The following is a 20,758-nucleotide window of genomic DNA, read 5'->3' as shown; positions in this document are numbered from 1 at the left end:
ATCCCAGTTAGCACACTGAATCAAACTTTTTTCCTGGTATTTCTGAAGAGCTTACCTTTATTTTTTTATCCAAGACTAGGTACTCCAGATATTTAACAAGTGACTTGGGGTACTTGTTAAGGCAGTTCATGACATTATCTGGATTAAAGCTGTTTTTCCCTTGTTCCTCCAAAGGCCTGAATCAAACTTTTTTCCTGGTATTTCTGAAGAGCTTACCTTTATTTTTTTATCCAAGACTAGGTACTCCAGATATTTAACAAGTGACTTGGGGTACTTGTTAAGGCAGTTCATGACATTATCTGGATTAAAGCTGTTTTTCCCTTGTTCCTCCAAAGGCCTTTTCGTAAAAATCTGTACCCCCACCTATAACAAGTTAGTTGCATTGAGGAAGTCAGACTACATCTTTATTTTTTGTTTTAAGCACACACTTTGTTAACGATTAATTAAGAAATCAAATACAAAATATTCAGAACACACACTAAGCAAAAATAATGGATTAACAAAACATACTGAACTGGGCTGCTCAGTCACTGCTTCTGGATGCATCACATACCTACTGTCCCAATTCATAATCTATACATTGCCCTATTTGTAAGCCTTTTGTGGTAGGGACCTTTTCAAACAAATACTTCTCATTCTAGGACATTAATGTGAGAGAAGCATAACAAAATATTAAATACCCCAAAGGACAAGGCAAAAAAGGAAGAGTCAAAGGTCAGAATGTCAGCTCAGATTTTCAACCTTCTCTGGATTCCTTTAAGTAAATCTAATTGATCAACTTTTATAATGGCTAAAATCAACAAGATTTACTAATTGTGGATTTAATTACCCTGCTTCTGATACAGTGACAGTACGAATCCATGAGGCCGGGTTCAGTATCAGTTAAGTCTGCATGCTAAATAGTAGATGGAATAACCATGCCTTAATTCAGAAATAACTAGAACCTATTTAGATGGTAAATTCCATGGGACAAAGGCTGCTACTTGTGCATTTTATAGCATAAGCACTCAGTTGGCACTTAAGCTGGAGTACTAAATACTCATTCATATTACAGAAATGATGGACTTGGATTTTGGCCGGTAAAGAGCATAAGCCACTCCTGACATCTAACTCCTGAAGCAGAATAAGTGTTGCCAAGAGAAAAGGTTGTTTACCCCACTTTCCCACACACATCACCACTTCTGCAGCCCTTTAGAGCAGGGGCGGGCAAACTTTTTGGCCTGAGGGCCGCATCGGGTTTCGGAAATTGTATGGAGGGCCGGTTCGGGAGGCTGTGCTTCCCCGAACAGCCAGGTGCAGCCCAGCCCCCGCCCTTTATCCCCACCCCCACTGCTTCTTGCCCCCTGATGCTCCCCCCTGCCCCAGGGACTCCTGCCCCATCCTACCCCGCTGTTCCCTATCAGACCCCCCAGGACCCCTGCCCCATCCACTCCCCCCCCTCACTGTCCCCTGACCACCCCCGGAACCCCTGCCCCTGACTGCCACCCCATCCAACCTCTCCTTCCTGACTGCCCCCCCAGGGACCCCTGCCCCCGTTCAACCCCCCTATTCCCCACCCCCTATCCACACCCCTGCCCCCGACCACCACCCTGAACTTCCCTGCCCTCTATTCAACCCCCCCCCCGCTCCCTGCCCCCTTACCGCGCCTCCTGGAGCACCGGTGGCTGGCGGCGTTACAGCCGTGCTGCCCGGCTGGAGCCAGCCGCGCCACCGTGCCGCACAGAGCACCGGGTCAGGCTGTGCTCTGCAGCTGCGCTGCCCCAGGAGCTCACCGCCCACAGCATTGCACCAGCAGCGCAGTGAGCTGAGGCTGGGGGGGAGGGGGCACTGCAGGCGAGAGGCCAGAGGTGAGCCTCCCGGGCCAGGAGCTCAGGGGCTGGGCAGGAGGGTCCCACGGGCCGTAGTTTGCCCACCTCTGCTTTAGAGCAATGGAATACTACCAGTACTGAACTACTAACATGTGACATCAGCTTGTGTTTTAATCTTCATACATACACACAAAAAATCCTTACTAATATGAAGCAAAACTCTAATATAAATCCCCTTTAGCATACATGTCATTTCTTCCATTGTTTAAGACAACAGCTTAATATTGTTTTTAAACCTATTGTTTACAGTAGACCTCTTCAAATTCTGAAATGAAGCACTTGCATCAAATAAATTAGATAGGAGATAGTTAAGACTGAAAGATTTAGAGGGGTAAGAAACATGAAAGGGGAAAGTGATGACGTTATTAAATTTTACCAAGAAATTATTTTCTAGAACTTTTTGTTTTAAGAAGGGATACAATCACAAACCTCCTCACTTTTCTGTAAAACCCATTCAGCATACTTCCACACTAGTTCTTGGTCTGAGCAGAAGGTAAGGAAGTCTACTATATACTCATAGAGGTCTGAACGCGTAGAATCTTGAATGTCGCCATTAACTATGTTCACCCATAACTGAAACAGAAAAAGTGTACAAGAATTAAACTTCTTAGGAGTTTGCCTTTAATATATACTTAAAATCTTATATTAAGTCCACTGCTCAATTAAAAAATTACAGCAACATTATTACAATTGTACATCCTTCCCTGCTTGTTGGTTCCTATTGAGTTCAGTGCATGCACATGTGCACACTCTCTCTCACCCCTTATACTAGTCCCTAATGGTTAGAGATTGGCTTAAATCCTGAAGCATGGAGGTTTACTATTCCTTTAAAATTTGTTAGCACTAACTCTGAATATCCCTTTTTGAATGTTGCTAAAGTTCTTGGCCTCAATGGACTTGCACAGTCTAATTATATGCAAGGAAATATTTTTTTACAGTATCAGTTCGGAATTTGCTCTCTTTGCTCTTAAGTTACATTCAGCTTCTGGTTTCTACTTGAATCCTGCTCTTAATGTTCTAGCACAAGTTCAAAATAACTGAATCAGACAGCAATTTAGCAAAAAGCAACCTAATTTTCTTTTATGCCGGTTTTGTTCCTAAATGCAGAACTGTATTAGCTTGCCTAGCAGCTGCAATCAACTTAGCACATTTACAGGTGTTCATACAAGTTTGTCAGAACTAGGCTAAGTAGCTGGCAGACACTATTTCAAGGGCATCAGGGGTGCTGGAATAATTTTTATAGAGGGGGATGCTAAGAGCCATTGAACCAAACTGTAAACCATGTATATAATGGCAACCACTTCAAGCCAGGGGGTGTGGCAGCACCCCCAGTTCCAGCACCTATCAAGTGCATTACTGGTTTAAGAAGTTATATGCGGAATGATTTTTCTCACCCTCCACCACCTCATTTCTGCACCAAGGACCTGACCAATCTTACCATTAACTTGAACGGCCATTGATTGAGACCCTGAAGAAGGGATTAAACCCTTATAGGAAATACAAGAACATAGGAAAAAACTTCTTAAATGAATAAGTATGCCTGTGAAATATTGGAACAGTTTTTGTTGATGCACACACACACACACACCCCACAGCATATCCAGAGGCTGCTTTTCTGCCCAGGATCACTCAGGTGACTACCTGCCTCATTTACTTAGTCAAATATATGTAAGTCAAAGTTTATTTAAATCTAGGAGACAACCATATCCCAAGAAAACAGAAAAACCACAAGCTACTAAAGACATCTTTACAATCTACTGAAGGGACTATCTTCTAAATAAATTACCAAGATAGTTATTCAGTATGAGAGGTTCCTGTCAGAGACTGAACATTTTAATGCTTCTAGCTGAAGATGCACAGATACGATCACAACAGTAATTAGGGTACACACACACTTGGGATTTCTATGTCCATTAACCCATCATAATTCTGGCTAAGAATTATTATGGTGTAAAAGTTTATCTTGAAAAGATAGCTTTTTTTTAAAATCATCACTTATGTGGCTTTGTATTTCTCCAACATTTTAACCAGTCTGAGGAATTAGGTTTTAAGAGAAAGTTCATCCTGCTGTGGATATATGCCAATTTTGAAATTAGAAGTTACCTAGACATATTTTCAAGGTGGTTTATGAAGGAACTAACAAAAGCTTTATTATACCATCTTGATTAAATACTGATTTGTCATTCTAACCTGAAGTGCTGCAGCATCTTGACCATTGTAGTGATGCAGGAGTCCAAGTGCAAAATACCTGTATTTTAAAAAAATGTATGAACATTTAAGTTCTTAGATCCTCTTCATCAGTTTAAATATGGTACAAATAGGAAAGCAGTGGTTTACTGTCCTCATACATTTCATGCTTTCCCTCATTTTAGAATTCACCTACCCACAAAGTTCTATATTAAATATCAGTGGAGCAATTCTAATTCATTAACAGCTGTTATTCAACCAAAATCTCATTTTTACACTATAGTATTTATAAAACTCTACCTCCTCTCTAAAAAAAAATCTGATTTTCTTTACTGCAATACAGACTAGTGTCAAGACACAGCAACACGCAGTTCTGAACAAGAGTCTCCCATGTTATAAAATTTGTTCTACTATAGTATGGCTTTCCATTGTTTCCATTATAATGCCTCTCTATTTCCATGGGTTTAAAATTCTACCTTTCATATTTATTCCAATTAGCTAGTCATGTAAAGTCTTTGTCATCAAATGGATTTGTTGAACATTTGAAACAGTAAAACACTCTTAAATCCAATGAAAATCACAACAGACTTCCAATCCAGCCTGTCACTCATCCTATGTTATACTATTGTGTAATATATTTTTGGATGTCTGAGAGGGAAAAAATAGAGAAAGGTGCAGACAGTTTTCACACTTTTTCTGGGTACATATACTGTATACAGTGCTGAATGTCAAGCACCTGATTCTCTACTTTTTTATTCTCTTCTAGGTCTTCCCCTTCTAAGGTATTCCAAAATTAATCCCTTTGGGGCTCTCATAACTGTTCCTTTCTCAGTTCAGTGGAAGCACCAGCAGGGAAACAATATCAGATTTCAGAATTCAAACGTGAAGTTTCTGGCCAGTGAATAAACTAGTAGTTTGAAAGTTAACTACTACATAATTAACTATAGATTTAATTAGAATTCGACTTAAAAGTAGTTCTGTTCATGTACTAAGGCTTCTTTTCTCCCAGCGCAAGACATCTCAACAAGAAAAATTTTATTCTTATTGTTCCACTTTTAATTGTCACACTCTCAGATCACAAGGGGGACAATACCAGTCACCCTATCATTTGTTCAGTACTGTACAAGTAATTTAGTTTTTACTACTTAGGATTGCCAGGTGTCTGGTTTTCGACCGGAACGCCCATTCAAAAAGGGCCAGTGCCGACCAGGCCATTAAAAGTCCAGTTGGTGGCACAGTGGGGACCCGGGGCTAAGGCAGGCTCCCTGCCTGCCCTAGTTCTGCGCGGCCCCCTGGCGGCTGGTTCCTCAGAGCCTCAGTAAGAGCTGCCGGAACCCTGCACCCCCCCCCCACACACACACACCCCCTAACCCCTTGGCCTAGCCTGGAGCCCCCTATTGCACCCTAAACCCCACATCCCCAGCTCCACCCCAGAGCCCACACCCCCAGCCAGAGCCCTCATACCCCTCCTCCCCTGCACACCACGCCTTGTGAGGGTGGGGAAAAGTGAGCGACAGAAGGAGGGAGGTATGGAGCGAGCGGGGGCGGAGTCTTGGAGAAGGGGCAGGACAGGGGTGTTTGCTTTTGTGGGATTAGAAAGTTGGCAACCCTACTACTACAACAAAGTATCAAATGACAGCTGAGGTCCTTTAAGCCTAGAAACACCTAGGGATCAGGCAATCAGACAGTTTCCTAACTTCAAGGGAAATCCTCCCCCCCAGAGTTTTCATTTTCAAGCTCGTTAATTATGAAAAGGAAGTTCAATTTGTACTTGCCTGAACCAGCATAAAATTGCAAGCTCCCTACACACAGCTTTGCCAATGCACCTCAAGTTTGAATTTCAACCCCACCCAGACATTCCAGTCTCTCTTAAAACAAACAGAGAAGTATGCTGTTTTGCCATTCGGTGCACACACCAACACCACAAACTGAAGTGAGCCTAGCCTGACTGGGACACCTAGAGAAATGGGTTCAAATCTTTAAGTGACTGATAAACGTACAGAACCAAAACAAAACATTTCTCCCACTCCCAGCCCAGAGGTGATCTATCTAATGAAATGTCTGACTTTTTGTGTTTCTCCAGCCAGGTAGCACTGTCTGTTAGAAGACAGAAATTCTCTGAGACCAGTAGATCCAGAAGGCTTTCATGATTAGCTTCTGCATATAGCTTGAGCAAAGCTGTATCAATGTCTTCCTTGTAGCCATTTGCAACTTCAGTGCTGCGGACTTCATTCAAATAACTCATGAGGAATCGTTTGCACTTAGTCATCTTCTCCTGGTCCCCTTGGGTCAGCTGGTTTAAATCAGCATACTCGTGAAGAGGCGGATGAGACCGTGTGAATGAAGAGGAAGTAGGCAACAGGAAGGGGTAGAGAGAGATCAGCTCCCGGACATCCAGCTGGCCGCTTCTGCAATTACAGTGTCAAACTAAATGAAGCAAAGAAGAAAGAAAAAGTACACATAGGCGCACACACACACACAAAAACCATACTGATGTTGTGTGCACACATGCTTTTGAGTACAAAGACACCTTTAAAATTATCCTACCAGAGACATTTCCCCCCAAAACAAGTCTGGGGATTTTTCTAGTTCTATGGGAGAACTTGTGTCATTCCATGTATGTGCCCCAGGGCATAAGAACTTCATGATTCAGGGGGACTAGTCAGGGGACGATCAGCCTTTTCTTCTTGGTAACTGGTATGAATCCACCTTTGTAAGTACTGACAAATTAACATCCGACAGCTGTGGCCCATGTGAATTAGTTGGTGGCCCCAGTCCAGCTCTTAGGGGACTACTAATTTATATTATTTGTGCTGGTCTCTGGTGCAATCAACTATCAACTATCAACTGGGCTGAGGCACAATGAAACCACCAGTACAGTATGTGTTCTGTAGATAAAGGTGACTGGTCCCAAGGATGGTCCACCTGGCACCTTTCACCAGCTACTACATTTGCTCTTCTTTAAAAAGACAGAACCTCAGGGAGACCTCTATGCTTTAAAATAAATTTTGTATGTGGGCTGGAGAGGGTGGTGGCCAACATATGGCAAAGAGCCAAGAAAACAAACTGTTGATTAAATGAACAGCTCTTTATAGATATACGATATGTTGTGTAGGGCTAACTAAAGTACAGACCTCTAGAGTGTTAAAACCCACCTGAGTTACAATGAAGGAATTACCAGTGTTTAAAAAGAGTGTTGCCTGTGCTAACAGAAGCCTTGTTTTCCTTCGAGATGCTCCTTCAGCCAAGGCTGAAAATGTTCCTGGAGGATATTTTGAGATTAAAAAGTCTTGCTAGGAGGAGAAGTTACTGCATATGTTCAGATTCCTAGAGCACCTAAGGATGTCTAAAACATCTGTCTGACTTATATTGTAAAGGTTTCAATGCCTGGGACACTAATCAGATTTGGACACAAGTTTAAACAGAGCCAATATTCTCACAGAGCAGATCCAGAAAGTGTAGAAAAGTCTCTCAGAAGACTGCACTAAGTTTGGAGGACCAAACTGGAGTAAATTAGAGTTGCAACTGCACTAATGGGATGACTGGGCCTTTGTTTTGGTTTCCATGCTTGCAGACACTCTACTGGACAGAACAGAACGACTGTAAACCTTCAGAGATGGAAGCAGAATGCTCAGAAAGAACAGGGGCTGCTAAGTCTCATCCTGAATTACTTTTCCCATCTTTTATTGTGTGGAGCAATGGAAGAAGTGTATTTATGTTTGAAGTACAGTGATCAGATACAATTTCTGAAAACCTCAGCCAAAACGCCATCCCAACCTTGACCTCTTTTACTCCAGGGGAATTATGCATCAACAAATTAAAAATTCTGCAAAATTCTGCATATTTTGTCAAAAACACCACAATATAAAAAAACCAGTTTCAATTATTTTGATAATTTATTTCAAAATACCTGTCAGCAACCATGTCTCTAACAATGCAGACAACAAAAGAGAGATTCAGGAATTTTTTTTTTTTGACAAATAGATTCCTTACTAGGCATATTAATACAGAACTTTGAGTAATAATTCATTTAAACTATGGCTGTCGATTAATCACAGTTAACTCACATGATTAACTCGAAATGTAACTGATTAAAAAAATTGCAGTTTTAATCACCCTGTTAAACAGAATACCATTGAAATGTAATAAATATTTTTGGATGTCTATATTTTCAAATATACTGATTTCAATTACAACACAATACAAAGTGTACAGTGCTACTATATTATTTTTATTACAAATATTTGCACTATAAAAATTATAAAAATGGTATTTTTAAATTCACCTCATACAAGTACTGTAGTGCAATCTCTTCATTGTGAAAGTGTAACTTACAAATGTAGAATTTTTTTTTGTTTACATAACTGCACTCAAAAACAAAACAATGTACAATTTTAGAGCCTGCAAGTCCCCTCAGTCCTACTTCTTGTTCAGCCAATCGCTAAGACAAACAAGTTTGTTTACATTTACAGGAGATAATGCTGCCGGCTTCTTATTTACAATGTCACCTGAAAATGAGAACAGGTATTTGTGTGGCACTGTTGTAGCTGGCACTGCAAGATATTTACATGCCAGATATGCTAAACATTCGTATGCCCCATCATGTTTCGGCCACCATTCCAGAGGACATGTTTCCATGATGACGATACTCATTAAAAATTAATGCATTTATTACTGTGGCTGAACACCTTGGGGGAGAATTGTACGTCTCCTGTTCTGTTTCACCTGCGTTCTGCCATATATTTCATGCTATAGCAGTTTCAGATGACCCAGCACATGTTCATTTTAAGAACACTTTCACAGCAGATTTGACAAAACGCAAAGAAGGTACCAATGTGAGGTTTCTAAAAATAGCTACATCACTAGATCCAAGGTTTAAGAATCTGAAGTGTTGTCCAAAATCAGAGGGATGAGGTGTGGAGCATGCTTTCAGAAGTCTTAAAAGAGCAACACTCTCTGATGCAGAAACTGCAGAACCCAAACCACCAAAAAAGAAAAATCAGCTTTCTGCTGGTGGCATCTGACTCAGATGATGAAAGTGAACATGCATCAGTCCTCTCTGCTTTGGATCATTATCAAGCAGAACTAGTCATCAGCATGGACGCATATCCTCTGGAATGATGGTGAATTGAATTACTGTACTGTATATACTCGATCATAAGCCGGTTTGTTTATAAGCTGACCCCCCCCACCCCCCAAGATGGTTAAGTAAAAATGGTAAAAACTGTATGACCCTTTCATAAGCTGACCCTATATTTCAGGGGTTGGCAAACTTCGGCTCCCGGCCCGTCAGAGTAAGCCGCTGGCGGATCGGGACGTTTTGTTTACCTGGAGCGTTCGCAGGCATGGAGCCCATCAGTTCCCAGTGGCCGCAGTTTGCCGTTCCCAGCCAATGGAACCTGCGAGAAGTGGAGTCACTTCTCGCAGCTCCCATTGACTGGGAACAGCAAACTGCGGCCACTGGGAACTGAGGGGCTCCATGCCTGCGAACGCTCCAGGTAAACAAAACGACAATGTATTAGATATTCAATTGAATGATTTCATAGAGTTTAAAATCATCCAATTTTGGTGTACACCTGTTTATAAGCTGACCCCCGCTCTTTGTGTCTTTTTTACCAAAAATATTCGGCTTATGAACGAGTATATACAGTACTTGTATTAGGTGAATTAAAAAATACAATTTATTTTGGTTTTTTTATAGTGCAAATATTTGTAATAAAAACAGAAAGTGAGCATAGTACACTTTATACTCTGTGTTGTAATTGAAATCAACATCCAAAAATATTTAAATGAATAGGAGTACTTGTGGCACCTTAGAGACTAACCAATTTATTTGAGCATGAGCTTTCGTGAGCTACAGCTCACTGCATCCGATGAAGTGAGCTGTAGCTCACAAAAGCTCATGCTCAAATAAATTGGTTAGTCTCTAAGGTGCCACAAGTACTCCTTTTCTTTTTGCGAATACAGACTAACACGGCTGTTACTCTGAAACCTGTCATTTAAATGAATGGTATTCTATTATTGTTTAACAGCATGACTAATCACAATTTTGATCATTCAATTAATCACGATTGATTTTTTTAATCTCTTGATTGCCCTAATAAAAATAGATAACATGCATATCTAGCTTTTCCCGAAGGACTACTATTCACTAGATCTGCGAAGACCTTACTGCTTAAGACTCCCTCTTCAGAGTCTCTCTCTCTCAGCCTAGCTCCGTCCACAGTTTCTGACAATCAACCCCGTTCTCACTCTGAGAGTCTAACTCTTGAGTGTTCTTTTGTTTTCTAGCTTTCCAGCTTTGGCAAAATAAGGTTTGCAACCTATGAGAGACTGAACATTGCATTCTTGAGCCATTTACTGTCTTTCAGGTGCATGCTGGGGTGTCAGATCTATTGGGTGACTGTCTTGTTTGCTCTTCCCACAACCCCCATTAAGTTAGATTAATACATTCATACTGGAAATTCTAAGAACTCTATAATTATTCAGTGTTTTGACCTCACTAAGCCACTTACAATATTACATATTATTCATTGATTAATACATAGCAGCTCTACAATCATCACAGTGGGAATGCATAAAGCAAGCACTTCAACCAACAGTGTCCATCCCCAGTCACCTGGAATCTGCTTCTGTAATAAAGTACTTTTACAGCTTTCCATTTTTGTGACTGGCAAACAGATCAACTGCTGGGAAACCATACTTCTATGAGATCAGTTTGAAGATGTTCAGATTCACACATGGTGAGCTGTGCTGAGTCAGTCTGCCTTCTTGTTTAGTTCGGTCTATTTCTGTTATAGAACTAGTGTCTCCTCAGCCCATTCCATTACTTCCAAACATAAGATCCACCTCTGAGTTCTCCCTTGGTTGTTGAGGTTTGCTAGCATGCTGCTGCTGCTGCTATCCAACTGGACCAGAACAGAACATTATCCATGAGGTGGCTGTGGAACCCTCACAGGACAAGCTTCACCACTCAATTCCACAAGGCTGATGCTCTCATTCCTACCAATGGAGCTCCAAGTGCCCTGCACTGTTCTGGAACCCAGATGTGTTCTTCACCCAAATAGGCTGGCATCTTTCATGAGTACCTGAGGGACGGCAGGGCAGACAGAAAGACCATTGACAGTGGACCCTCCCTAGGACTGTCCAACATCTGAGACTCCAGTAGTTGGACTGGAACCAACAACCACTCTTTCATGAATAATGGTGTGCAGTTCCAAACCTTCAGCAGAAATTTCTGGAAACCTGATGTGGAATTATGACCATTCCATAAGAAACCATAAGGCCCTATTCCATCCAATCAGGCAATCCTATTAAACACTAGATGGGGCTGACTGAAATCATGCCTTCTGGATATAAAAACAATACAATCCTTCTTCTGAGGGAACCAGTTCTCAGGGGTATTGTTGAGAGAGACCATCCTTCTGAGGAATGGGATATTCCATCTCCTAGATTCAAATCAGGACAGATGCAGTGTCTTTTGGTGCCATAGCAAAGTCCATATATTGCAATCACCTCTGCTTTTGATGCCTAATACATGGTTTTCCCCGGACTTACCTGCCATCTTCCTTTTGGTACTTCTGTGATGTGGATGAACAAAAGGAGCTTTTCTCCCTGTTATTGGGCTTGTAGTGCCTTTGAGGTATGGAGATGTGAGGGTCTGCTTTGGTTTGGATGCTCCTTTTGCCACTATCTTATCCAATTTTTTCTCCACAGAGGGTAAAGCCTATGAATTGGGATGAGCACAGGGTTTGTCTGGTGTGAGCAACTGCAGTCCAGGACCAGATGTGGCACCTAGCTGAGAATCATACTGTCCAATGAGGTGTCTGAAATGAAAGGTGTTGCTAGGGACATTTTCGTAAGGGCAGAACTGAAGTCAGGATGGGCTTTGTCATCCAAAACTTGTAGGTCATCTAGCCAAGAGACCGTAGCTCTCATAAAACAGATAGCAGCCAGGGTTGCTCGGAGCAACTAAGGCTCAAAGTCCTTACTAAAGGTGACCTCCATCTTTCTTCCCGTTGTGTCTCTGGGAGAAACCCCCTTCAATATGACCATCATATCCTTTGCTACGATGCCATCACAGCATCTACTTTCGGTATTTCTTAATGGCATTTTTTGGCTCTTGCATCTTACGGCACCTAAGTGCATGCCTGCTCATATGCTTTTCCTTCTCAGGGCACTCCCATTAATCCTTGAGTAAGTCTACAAAGGAAGGGGAAAGCGAATTCCTGTATCAGGATGGGATCTGGATGGTATTTGAACTTAGTCTTCCCATCTACTGCCACATTTGGTTAGATCTGTATGGAAGATGCCATTTTCCTGCAGTATCAAACTTATCAGGGAACAACATTTTCCTCCCCTCACCCTGCTGAGATCCTAAATTAGAAAGCTCTCCCTCCTCCTGAGTAGTAGAGGTTGGGTCTGAGTAAGAATAGGAAACTTTTAGATATTTTATACTCATTCTCTTTTGTGCCTCCTGCGGGCAGGGGAGGCTCTTCTCCCCCGTTTTGCAGGAGTAACTCCATGCCTGTGGCCACGGTGGGGTATCTCTGCAGTCCCTTTTTATCAAGACACCTAATAAGAGGTTGAGCCCTTTAGATACATAGAATCATAGAATATTAGGGTTGAAAGACTACTCAGGAGGTCATCTAGTCCAATCCCCTGCTCAAAGCAGGACCAACACCAACTAAATCATCCCAGCCAGGGCTTTGTCAAGCCGGTCCTTAAAAACCTCTAAGGATGGAGATGTCACCACCTCCCTAGGTAACCCATTCCAGTGCTTCACCACCCTCCTAGTGAAATACTGTTTCCTAATATCCAACCTAGACCTCCCTCACTGCAACTTGAGACCACTACTTCTTGTCGTCATCTGCCACCACTGAGAACAGCCTACCTCCATCCTCTTTGGAACCCCACTTCAGGTAGTTGAAGGCTGCTATCAAATCCCCCTTCACTCTTCTCTTCTGCAGACTAAATAACCCCAGTTCCCTCAGCCTCTCCTCATAAGTCATGTGCCCCAGCCCCCTAATAATTTTCATTGCCTCCCCTGGACTCTCTCCAATTTGTCCACGTCCCTTCTGTAGTGGGGGGGACCAAAACTGGACACAATACTCCAGGTGTGGCCTCACCAGTGCTGAATAGAGGGGAATAATCACTTCCTCGATTTGCTGGCAATGCTCCTACTAATACAGCCTAATATGTCATTGGCCTTCTTGGCAACAAGGGCACACTGCTGACTCATATCCAGCTTTTCTTCCACTGTAATCCCCAAGTCCTTTTCTGCAGAACTGTTGCTTAGCCAGTCGGTCCCCAGCCTGTAGCGGTGCATGGGATTCTTCCTTCCTAACTGCACTTGTCCTTGTTGAACCTCGTCAGATTTCTTTTGGCCCAGTCCTCCAATTTGTCTAGGTCACTCTGGACCCTATCCCCACCTTCCAGCGTATCTACCTCTCCCCCCAGCTTGGTGTCATCTGTGAACCTGCTGAAGATGAAATTTATCCCAACATCCAGATCATTAATAGAGATGTTGAACAAAACCAGCCCAAGGACTGACCCTTGGGGCACTCCACTTGATACTGGCTGCCAACTAGACATCGAGCTGTTGATCACTACCCGTTGAGCCTGACAATCTAGCCAGATTTCTATCCACCTTATAGTCCATTTATCCAATGCATACTCCTTTAACTTGCTGGCAAGAATATGGTGGGAGACCGTATCTAAAGGTTTGCTAAAGTCAAGATACATCACATCTGCCGCTTTCCCCATATCCACAGAGCCAGTTATCTACTCATAGAAGGTAATTATGTTGGTCAGGCATGACTTGCCCTTGGTGAATCCATGCTGACTGTTCCTGACCTTCCTCTCCTCCAAGTGCTTCAAAATGGATTCCTTGAGGACCTGTTCCATGATTTGCCGGGGACTGATGTGAGGCTGACTGGTCTGTAGTCCCCTGGGTTCTCTTTCTTCCCTTTTTTAAATATGGGCACTATATTTGCCTTTTTCCAGTGTCCTCCCCTTCTGGATCCTAGACTCATTGTTTAATTGAAGGATTCTTGTGAGGAGACTCCCATAATCTTCAGAGAAAAGAACTAGTTAGCAGCCCTGCTTTCTTTCCTCGCAAGGAGCTGATGACACTCTTCATATTAGGAGTACTCTGGATCTCTTCTGGACAGGGACTTACCGTATGAGCTGGCCTGATGGAGTCCTCCTTGTCCTTAAGACTGTCTCCCTGAAGTGCTCAGCAACTCCTAGTTGAGCTTTTCTGCGTAGCACCTTTGGGAAGAGGGTGTCCCGACATGCTGGTCTAAGACTGAACCCTGAGCCCAGCACAGCACAGGATATAATTTGCACTCTGTAGAGCCTCTAAATGCCACTTCACATACAGAGCACTGCTCTGATTCAGGAGCAAAGTAAGCCATCTGTTCAGGCATTTATTTTCCTCAGGAGATTTCTCTATTTCCCTGTGTTTCTTTATCCTTCCCTGCTAAATGTGCACTACCCCCCATTCATCCTAAAACTCTAGGAACACTGAGCCACACATTGGGAAATTTCTTTCCCATTCATTTCTTTTTTGTAGCATTTCTCACAATTCTATCCTCCTTAGCATGGGTTCATTAGCAAAGGGACAACATTTAATTTATTTTTGTGTCTACAGTTGTAGGGCAGTTAGCATTCTATACATAAGTCACTGGTTGGCATTAAGGTTTTACAAATCATATTTCAGGAGTTTCTATACTGATCTATACTATTCTAATCATTCTAAATGATTTCTGGTGTGAAGCCAAAGAAGGAGTGGAAATAGCCAGGACTTCATTGCAACAGTGAACAGTCTCCAGAATTACAAAGAGGGGAACAGCCCATGCGTCACAGAAATGTAGGAGACGCTGACAGTAAAAACAAAACAACCAATAGGGTGAGCAGCATCATTTTTAACCACACTTATGGAATGAGAACAGAGCAACAAGATTGTCAGCAGCCATTTTATTTCCAACAGTGAAGTCAGGAAGATTTGTAGAGATTTTTAAAAATGGCAAGCAGATCTTGTGGAAGAGACCCAACACTGTTTAAGAAGGCAAATCTGAATATAAAGAAGAGCTTCATAGAAAAATCTGACAGTGCAATTGTGTATCACCAGTATATAATTTGCAACTGATTCTACCTTAATGCAGAAATGTTACTGCTTCCCAAGGGTAACTGAAGAGCACTAATACATCTCCCCTTCCACTCCCTCCTGCCCAATTTAAGTACTTTAAGTGGACACTGTGCCTTTTTTTGCAGTTTTAATAGATTTAAGAAAGCAGAACAAAACCTACATCAGACCCTGATCTTGGAAGCTGATCTGCATGGGCATGTAATCAGTGGGTCTCCACATGGGCACAATGGAGATTAGATTACAGGATCAGGGCCCTAGTACTTTATGTCAATTATATTTATGGTAAAAAATATTAACTTAACATTATGGGTTATCCTTCATCCAATCATAAAGCTGAGGACCAAAATAATTTTGATCCTCTTCAACTATAGCCATTTCTACCACAGCAGTATTACACTCGCATCATAAAATATTCCTTTGAAATACCTTTAAATTCAAGCATGTAACCTTGTTCAAAGATGATTAACATGAATGTTTTTCATTTTGTCAACACACAGAATTACCTGAAGAGTTCCTTTGCTTCTAGGAACTGAAGCTGTGCAAAGTGTATAAAACCTGCTTGCTGCAAGATTCGTTTGTACATTACCTGAAAGATGGGAGAAAAGGTTTGTTAGTTTTTTGAATGGAGTCGTTTACACTATCATTACTGCAATAGCTAACTACTTCACAAAGCATTCAATGTATGATATAGAACTATGCTTCTGAATTATTGCACATGATATCAAACCCTCAGCTTATGCATTTTAAATCAGGTTTACTCAATAACAAAGAATTTTAAAAATATTCCCTACATGAAACTTCTGAATATTTAAAACAATTTTAGTCAAGACTCCTGAACACAAATCCAGATTGACAAATTTAACTGCTCACTGCACCATTTGACATCCGACTAAGTTTTCAGGAGAAGTCAGAGTATATATCTTAAAAGTAGGGCTGTCAAGCGATTAAAAAAAATGAATTGTGATTAATCATGCTGTTAAACAATATACGATTTAAATATTTTTGTATGTTTTCTACATTTTCAAATATATTTATTTCAATTACAACAATACAAAATGTACAAGTGCCCACTTTTTATTTATTTTTTATTCCAAATATTTGCACTGTAAAAAACATAGTATTTTTCAATTCACCTAATACAAGTACTGTAGTGCAATCTCTTTATCATGAAAGTTGAATTTACAAATGTAGAATTATGAACACAAAATAACTCCATTCAAAATCAAATCAATGTAAAACTTTAGAGCCTACAAGTCCACTCAGTCCTACTTGTTCAGTCACTCAGCTAAACAAGTTTGTTTACATTTGCAGGAGATAATGCTGCCCGCATCTTGTTTACAGTGCCACCTGAAAGTGAGAACAGGTGTTCACATGACACTGTTGTAGCCAGCATCACAAGATATTGACATGCCAGATTCACATGTCCCTTCATGCTTCAACCATCATTCTAGAGGATATGCATCCATCCTAATGAGGGGTTCTGCTTAATAATGATCTGAAGCAGTGCAGATCGACGCATGCTCACTTTCATCATCTGAGTCAGATGCCACCAGCAGAAGGTTGATTTTCTTTCGGTGTTCTCAGTTCTGCAGTTTCTGCATCAGAGAGTGTTGCTCTTTTAAGACTTCTGAAAGCATGCTCCACACCTCGTCCCTCTCAGATTTTGGATGGCACTTCAGATTCTCAAACCTTGGGTCGAGTGCTGTAGCTACTTTTAGAAACCTCACATTGGTACCTTCTTTGCGTTTTGTCAAATCTGCTGTGAAAGTGTTCTTAAAACGAACATGTGCTGGGTCACCTGAAACTGCTATAGCATGAAATATATGGCAGAACGCAGGTAAAACAGAACAGGAGACGTACAATTCTCCCCCAAGGAGTTCAGCCATAGTAATAAATTGCATTAATTTTTAATGAGTGTCATCATCATGGAACCATGTCCTGTGGAATGGTGGTCGAAGCATGAAGAGGCATACGAATGTTTAGCATATCTGGTACATTAATAGTTTGCAACGCTGGCTACAAAAGTGCCATGTGAACGCCTGTTCTCACTTTCAGGTGACATTGTAAATAAGAAGCAGACGGCAGTACCTCCCAGAAATGTAAACAAACTAGTTTGTCTTAGCGATTGGCTGAACTAGAAGTAGGAATGAGTGGACTTACAGATTCTAAAATTTTACATTGTTTTGTTTTTGAGTGTAGCTATGAAACCAAAAAAACCAAAATCTACATGTATAAATTACACTTTCACGATAGAGATTACACTACAGTATTTGTATGATGTGAATTGAAAAAATTTCTTTTGTTTATCATTTTTACAGTGCAAATATTTATAATAAAAATATAAAGTGAACACTGTACACTTTGTATTCTGTGTTGTAACAGAAATCAATATATTTGAAAGTGCAGAAAAACATCCAAAAATATTTAATAAATTCAATTGGTATTCTATTGTTTAACAGTGCAATTAATCATGATTATTTTTTTGAGTTAATCGCATGAGTTAACTGTGATTAAATCGACAGCCCTACTTAAAAGGGGGAAGGCAAAAAAAAAAAGGGAAAGTGCAAGCAGACAGGTAAGAAGAGCCAGACCCTATAACAACTAGAAAGAGCTACAAAACTAAGGTTCTTCTAGTGTTTCTATTAAAACTTCAGAAGGAAAGTTATACTTCCAAAATTTTTACATACTTGGCATACACATTTTCATCAACATGAAAATAGCATTTATTTTAATTAACCCACCCCCACCTATAAAAGCGGAGGTGAAACTGACCAGTATATTTTAAGCTCAATGTTGACTAGATAAAGTTATATGCAATGTTTTAGGTATTCCCTGTATTAACAGAAGTATCTGTATTACTGAAAATACGGAGACAAGTACACTTCTCAAATTGCAGTCTGCAGCACACCTGCTGGTGGTCACATGATGCTGGTTCCTCGTTTCCAGGAGCATCTACAGTTATGATAATCTGCCAGCTTCACTGACATAAATTGATTTTTACACACTGCTCTAAACAGCGTTATGAAAGCTGTCAACACACACAGTGCTAACAGCTCCAATTTTCAACTAAAGTACCTAGGAAAATTGTAAAGTATTCCTCAACAATCTATTGCATGCAGAAAGATACTGCACAAGAATCAGAGGCCTAAGGCAGGGTGGATTGATTTATAAGTGATTTTAAGTAACCAACTTTAATCATGATTTAAATCAGCAAACAGGAAACTTTGATTTACATTGATATTAATTGTATTTTGCATGTGCAACTTTTCAGTTATTTTCCTAAACAGAGCTTCACTCTCATTGGTTCATATAACCATTAACAGTTGATTTGCAACCAAATTTGGTATTCTTTGCTATCTGAGAGGGTATACTATCCCTATACATTTAAACAGTTATATGTATAACAAGTATTCAAATTCTTAATTTTTACATTTTTGAGATAGACAATGGTGGATGATGCATTTCTTATTTACTAGGTAATTCTTTTACTCTCAATTTGTGTCAAGCTACATTTGAACTCAAACTAGAATTCAGTTAAAATGTATAAAAAGCATTTTAAAATGAAGTATGCTAGATACATAAAGTATCAAATTTCAATTTAACCCAGCTTTATTAAGCAAAGGCTGTAGATAGTGAATTGATGACTTGTTTCTGGTCACTGTGGGCCAGATTTTCAAAGGTATTCAAGTGCCTAAAGATGCAGACAGGTGCCTAATGGGATTCTCAAAAGGGCCCTAGCAGGGCAAGGTGCCCAACTGCCATCAAAATCAATGGGAGTTAAGCATCTAACCTCCTAAGGAGGTTTGAAAATCCCACGGGACACCTGCCTGAATCTGTAGATGCTTAAACCCTTTGAAAATCTGGCCCCATGTCTTTTTTGAGAACTAGCAGATCTCACTTTCTCCCCAACCTGTTTTTTTCTTAGATTGGGACTTGAAAAAGCAAGAAAGCTTGTTTTCCTCTTCCAACCTGTGTCTCAACTTCGAGCTAACAAGTCCAAAAGAAATTTTCTCTACACACCTGCTAGAAAAATTTAAACCAAAAGTAATTTAAGGCCACAGCTTTTCTGCACAACAGAAAGTTCCTATATGTGCAAAAAAGCCAAGACAGACTATATATACTCAATGAAATACAAAAGTCATTGTGACATATATAAAGCTTGAGTTGACCTAAGAAGTTAAAGATATTTTCCCCCAGATTCTGCTAAAAAGCTAAAAAAGCAGCAGCCTTTAATTCATTAAAATTTGAGGAGTGCTCATTTATGCAGCATATTTTTATTTAAATGATTTTAATAGATTATAGTAAATTTAGGCTTTAATACAGGCTAACAATTTCAAGTTCAAGTTCAATTTTCAATTTTAAGAAAAATGTATTTAATTTATATTAAAACTTTTAAGATCAATTTTTTATCCACCTTGGTCATAATGGAATAGTTGACTGACTTGCCAAGGCTCAGTGAACCCAGTAAAGGGGAGGGTTTATTCATTCGTAAGATCATTTATAACACACACAAAGGATTGTAAATTAACAGTGACTAAGAAAGGCAAGAAGAGTCCGTTTCAGAAGTCATTTTTCCACCATGCCATTGAGCCTCTCTGTAGTGCTGTATTTCAGGTGTCCCTAGAACTGAGGGCATGTATGAACCATAATATAAATCTTGGAATACCAAGGCACAATGAAGGTTATCAATTGACTAGTGGTACCACTGAAGATCAACACCAACCCAAAAAAAAAAAAAAGTATTCGTGTCATCTGAAGAAGCCATTGAAATATAAATGTTAAATTAACAATTTTGGGGTTTTTTTGACCAGCTAGTTTAACACTATTGGCTCTGCATTTATGTCTGGAAAAATATAAAAAGCAAGCAGCAGCACTCTCTATAGTCTGGCTGTTTTCCGGCTGCTAAAAAACTGCATATTATAGTTTGTTATTTTTTGCAGAAGCGTCAAAATACAACCTGTTACAAAATAAGTTACCCCACATGCTTCTTTTCCCCTACCTTCTTTGTTTTGTGGATATACTTTGTAAGGACCTTATAAGAATATTCCACATTGTTCCTTTAGGTTCATATAAGGAAAAATAGCTGCTCTTTGCAACTACAACTGACATGGACAAGTTTACTAAGATTAAATAAAAATGAGGTGAAAACTGGATATTTAAAATAGACTGCTATACTTTAAACAGGTCAAACAAAGTAGCCAGAGGGCAGTGCAGAATAGTAAGAACAGGTTGCTGTACTTGCAACTGTTTGAATAACAATTCACTGGTCCTACAGAATCAAAATAACCACTACAGAGTAGAATGTGTTTCCCAACCTCTGCTAAGTCCGTATATTTTCAAATAAGTTACTAACTTCCAGTAAAATGACCATTTAAGCTCCATTTCATATTTATAAATCTACAGGTGATTTTAATATTTGATAAAATTATATTGTACAAACAATGAAGAATTATTCAGGCAAAGAAATGTGCACCAGAAACATTCCCAAAACAAAGCTCGCATTTGAGTGTTCCAGCAAAACATGTTCATAGTCATGTATAAAGTGCAATTT

At 40.3% G+C, this 20,758-nt stretch overlaps 1 protein-coding gene across 1 annotated transcript in view; it reads right to left on the bottom strand.

Moving 5' to 3' along the window:
- The window catches only part of TGFBRAP1 (transforming growth factor beta receptor associated protein 1), a 64,044-nt gene that overhangs the window by 10,578 nt on the left and 32,708 nt on the right, over nucleotides 1–20,758 (bottom strand). Inside the window, 5 exon segments of the mRNA XM_078853788.1 lie at nucleotides 217–363; nucleotides 2,298–2,441; nucleotides 4,059–4,116; nucleotides 6,122–6,463; nucleotides 15,711–15,793. Coding sequence (XP_078709914.1) covers nucleotides 217–363; nucleotides 2,298–2,441; nucleotides 4,059–4,116; nucleotides 6,122–6,463; nucleotides 15,711–15,793 — 774 coding nt within the window.

This window comes from Lepidochelys kempii, chromosome 1 (assembly GCF_965140285.1).
Source record: "Lepidochelys kempii isolate rLepKem1 chromosome 1, rLepKem1.hap1, whole genome shotgun sequence".
Taxonomy (NCBI): domain Eukaryota; kingdom Metazoa; phylum Chordata; order Testudines; family Cheloniidae; genus Lepidochelys; species Lepidochelys kempii.
The sequence above is the reverse complement of the archived record's forward strand: the minus strand, read 5'-3'. Positions and strand labels throughout refer to the sequence as shown.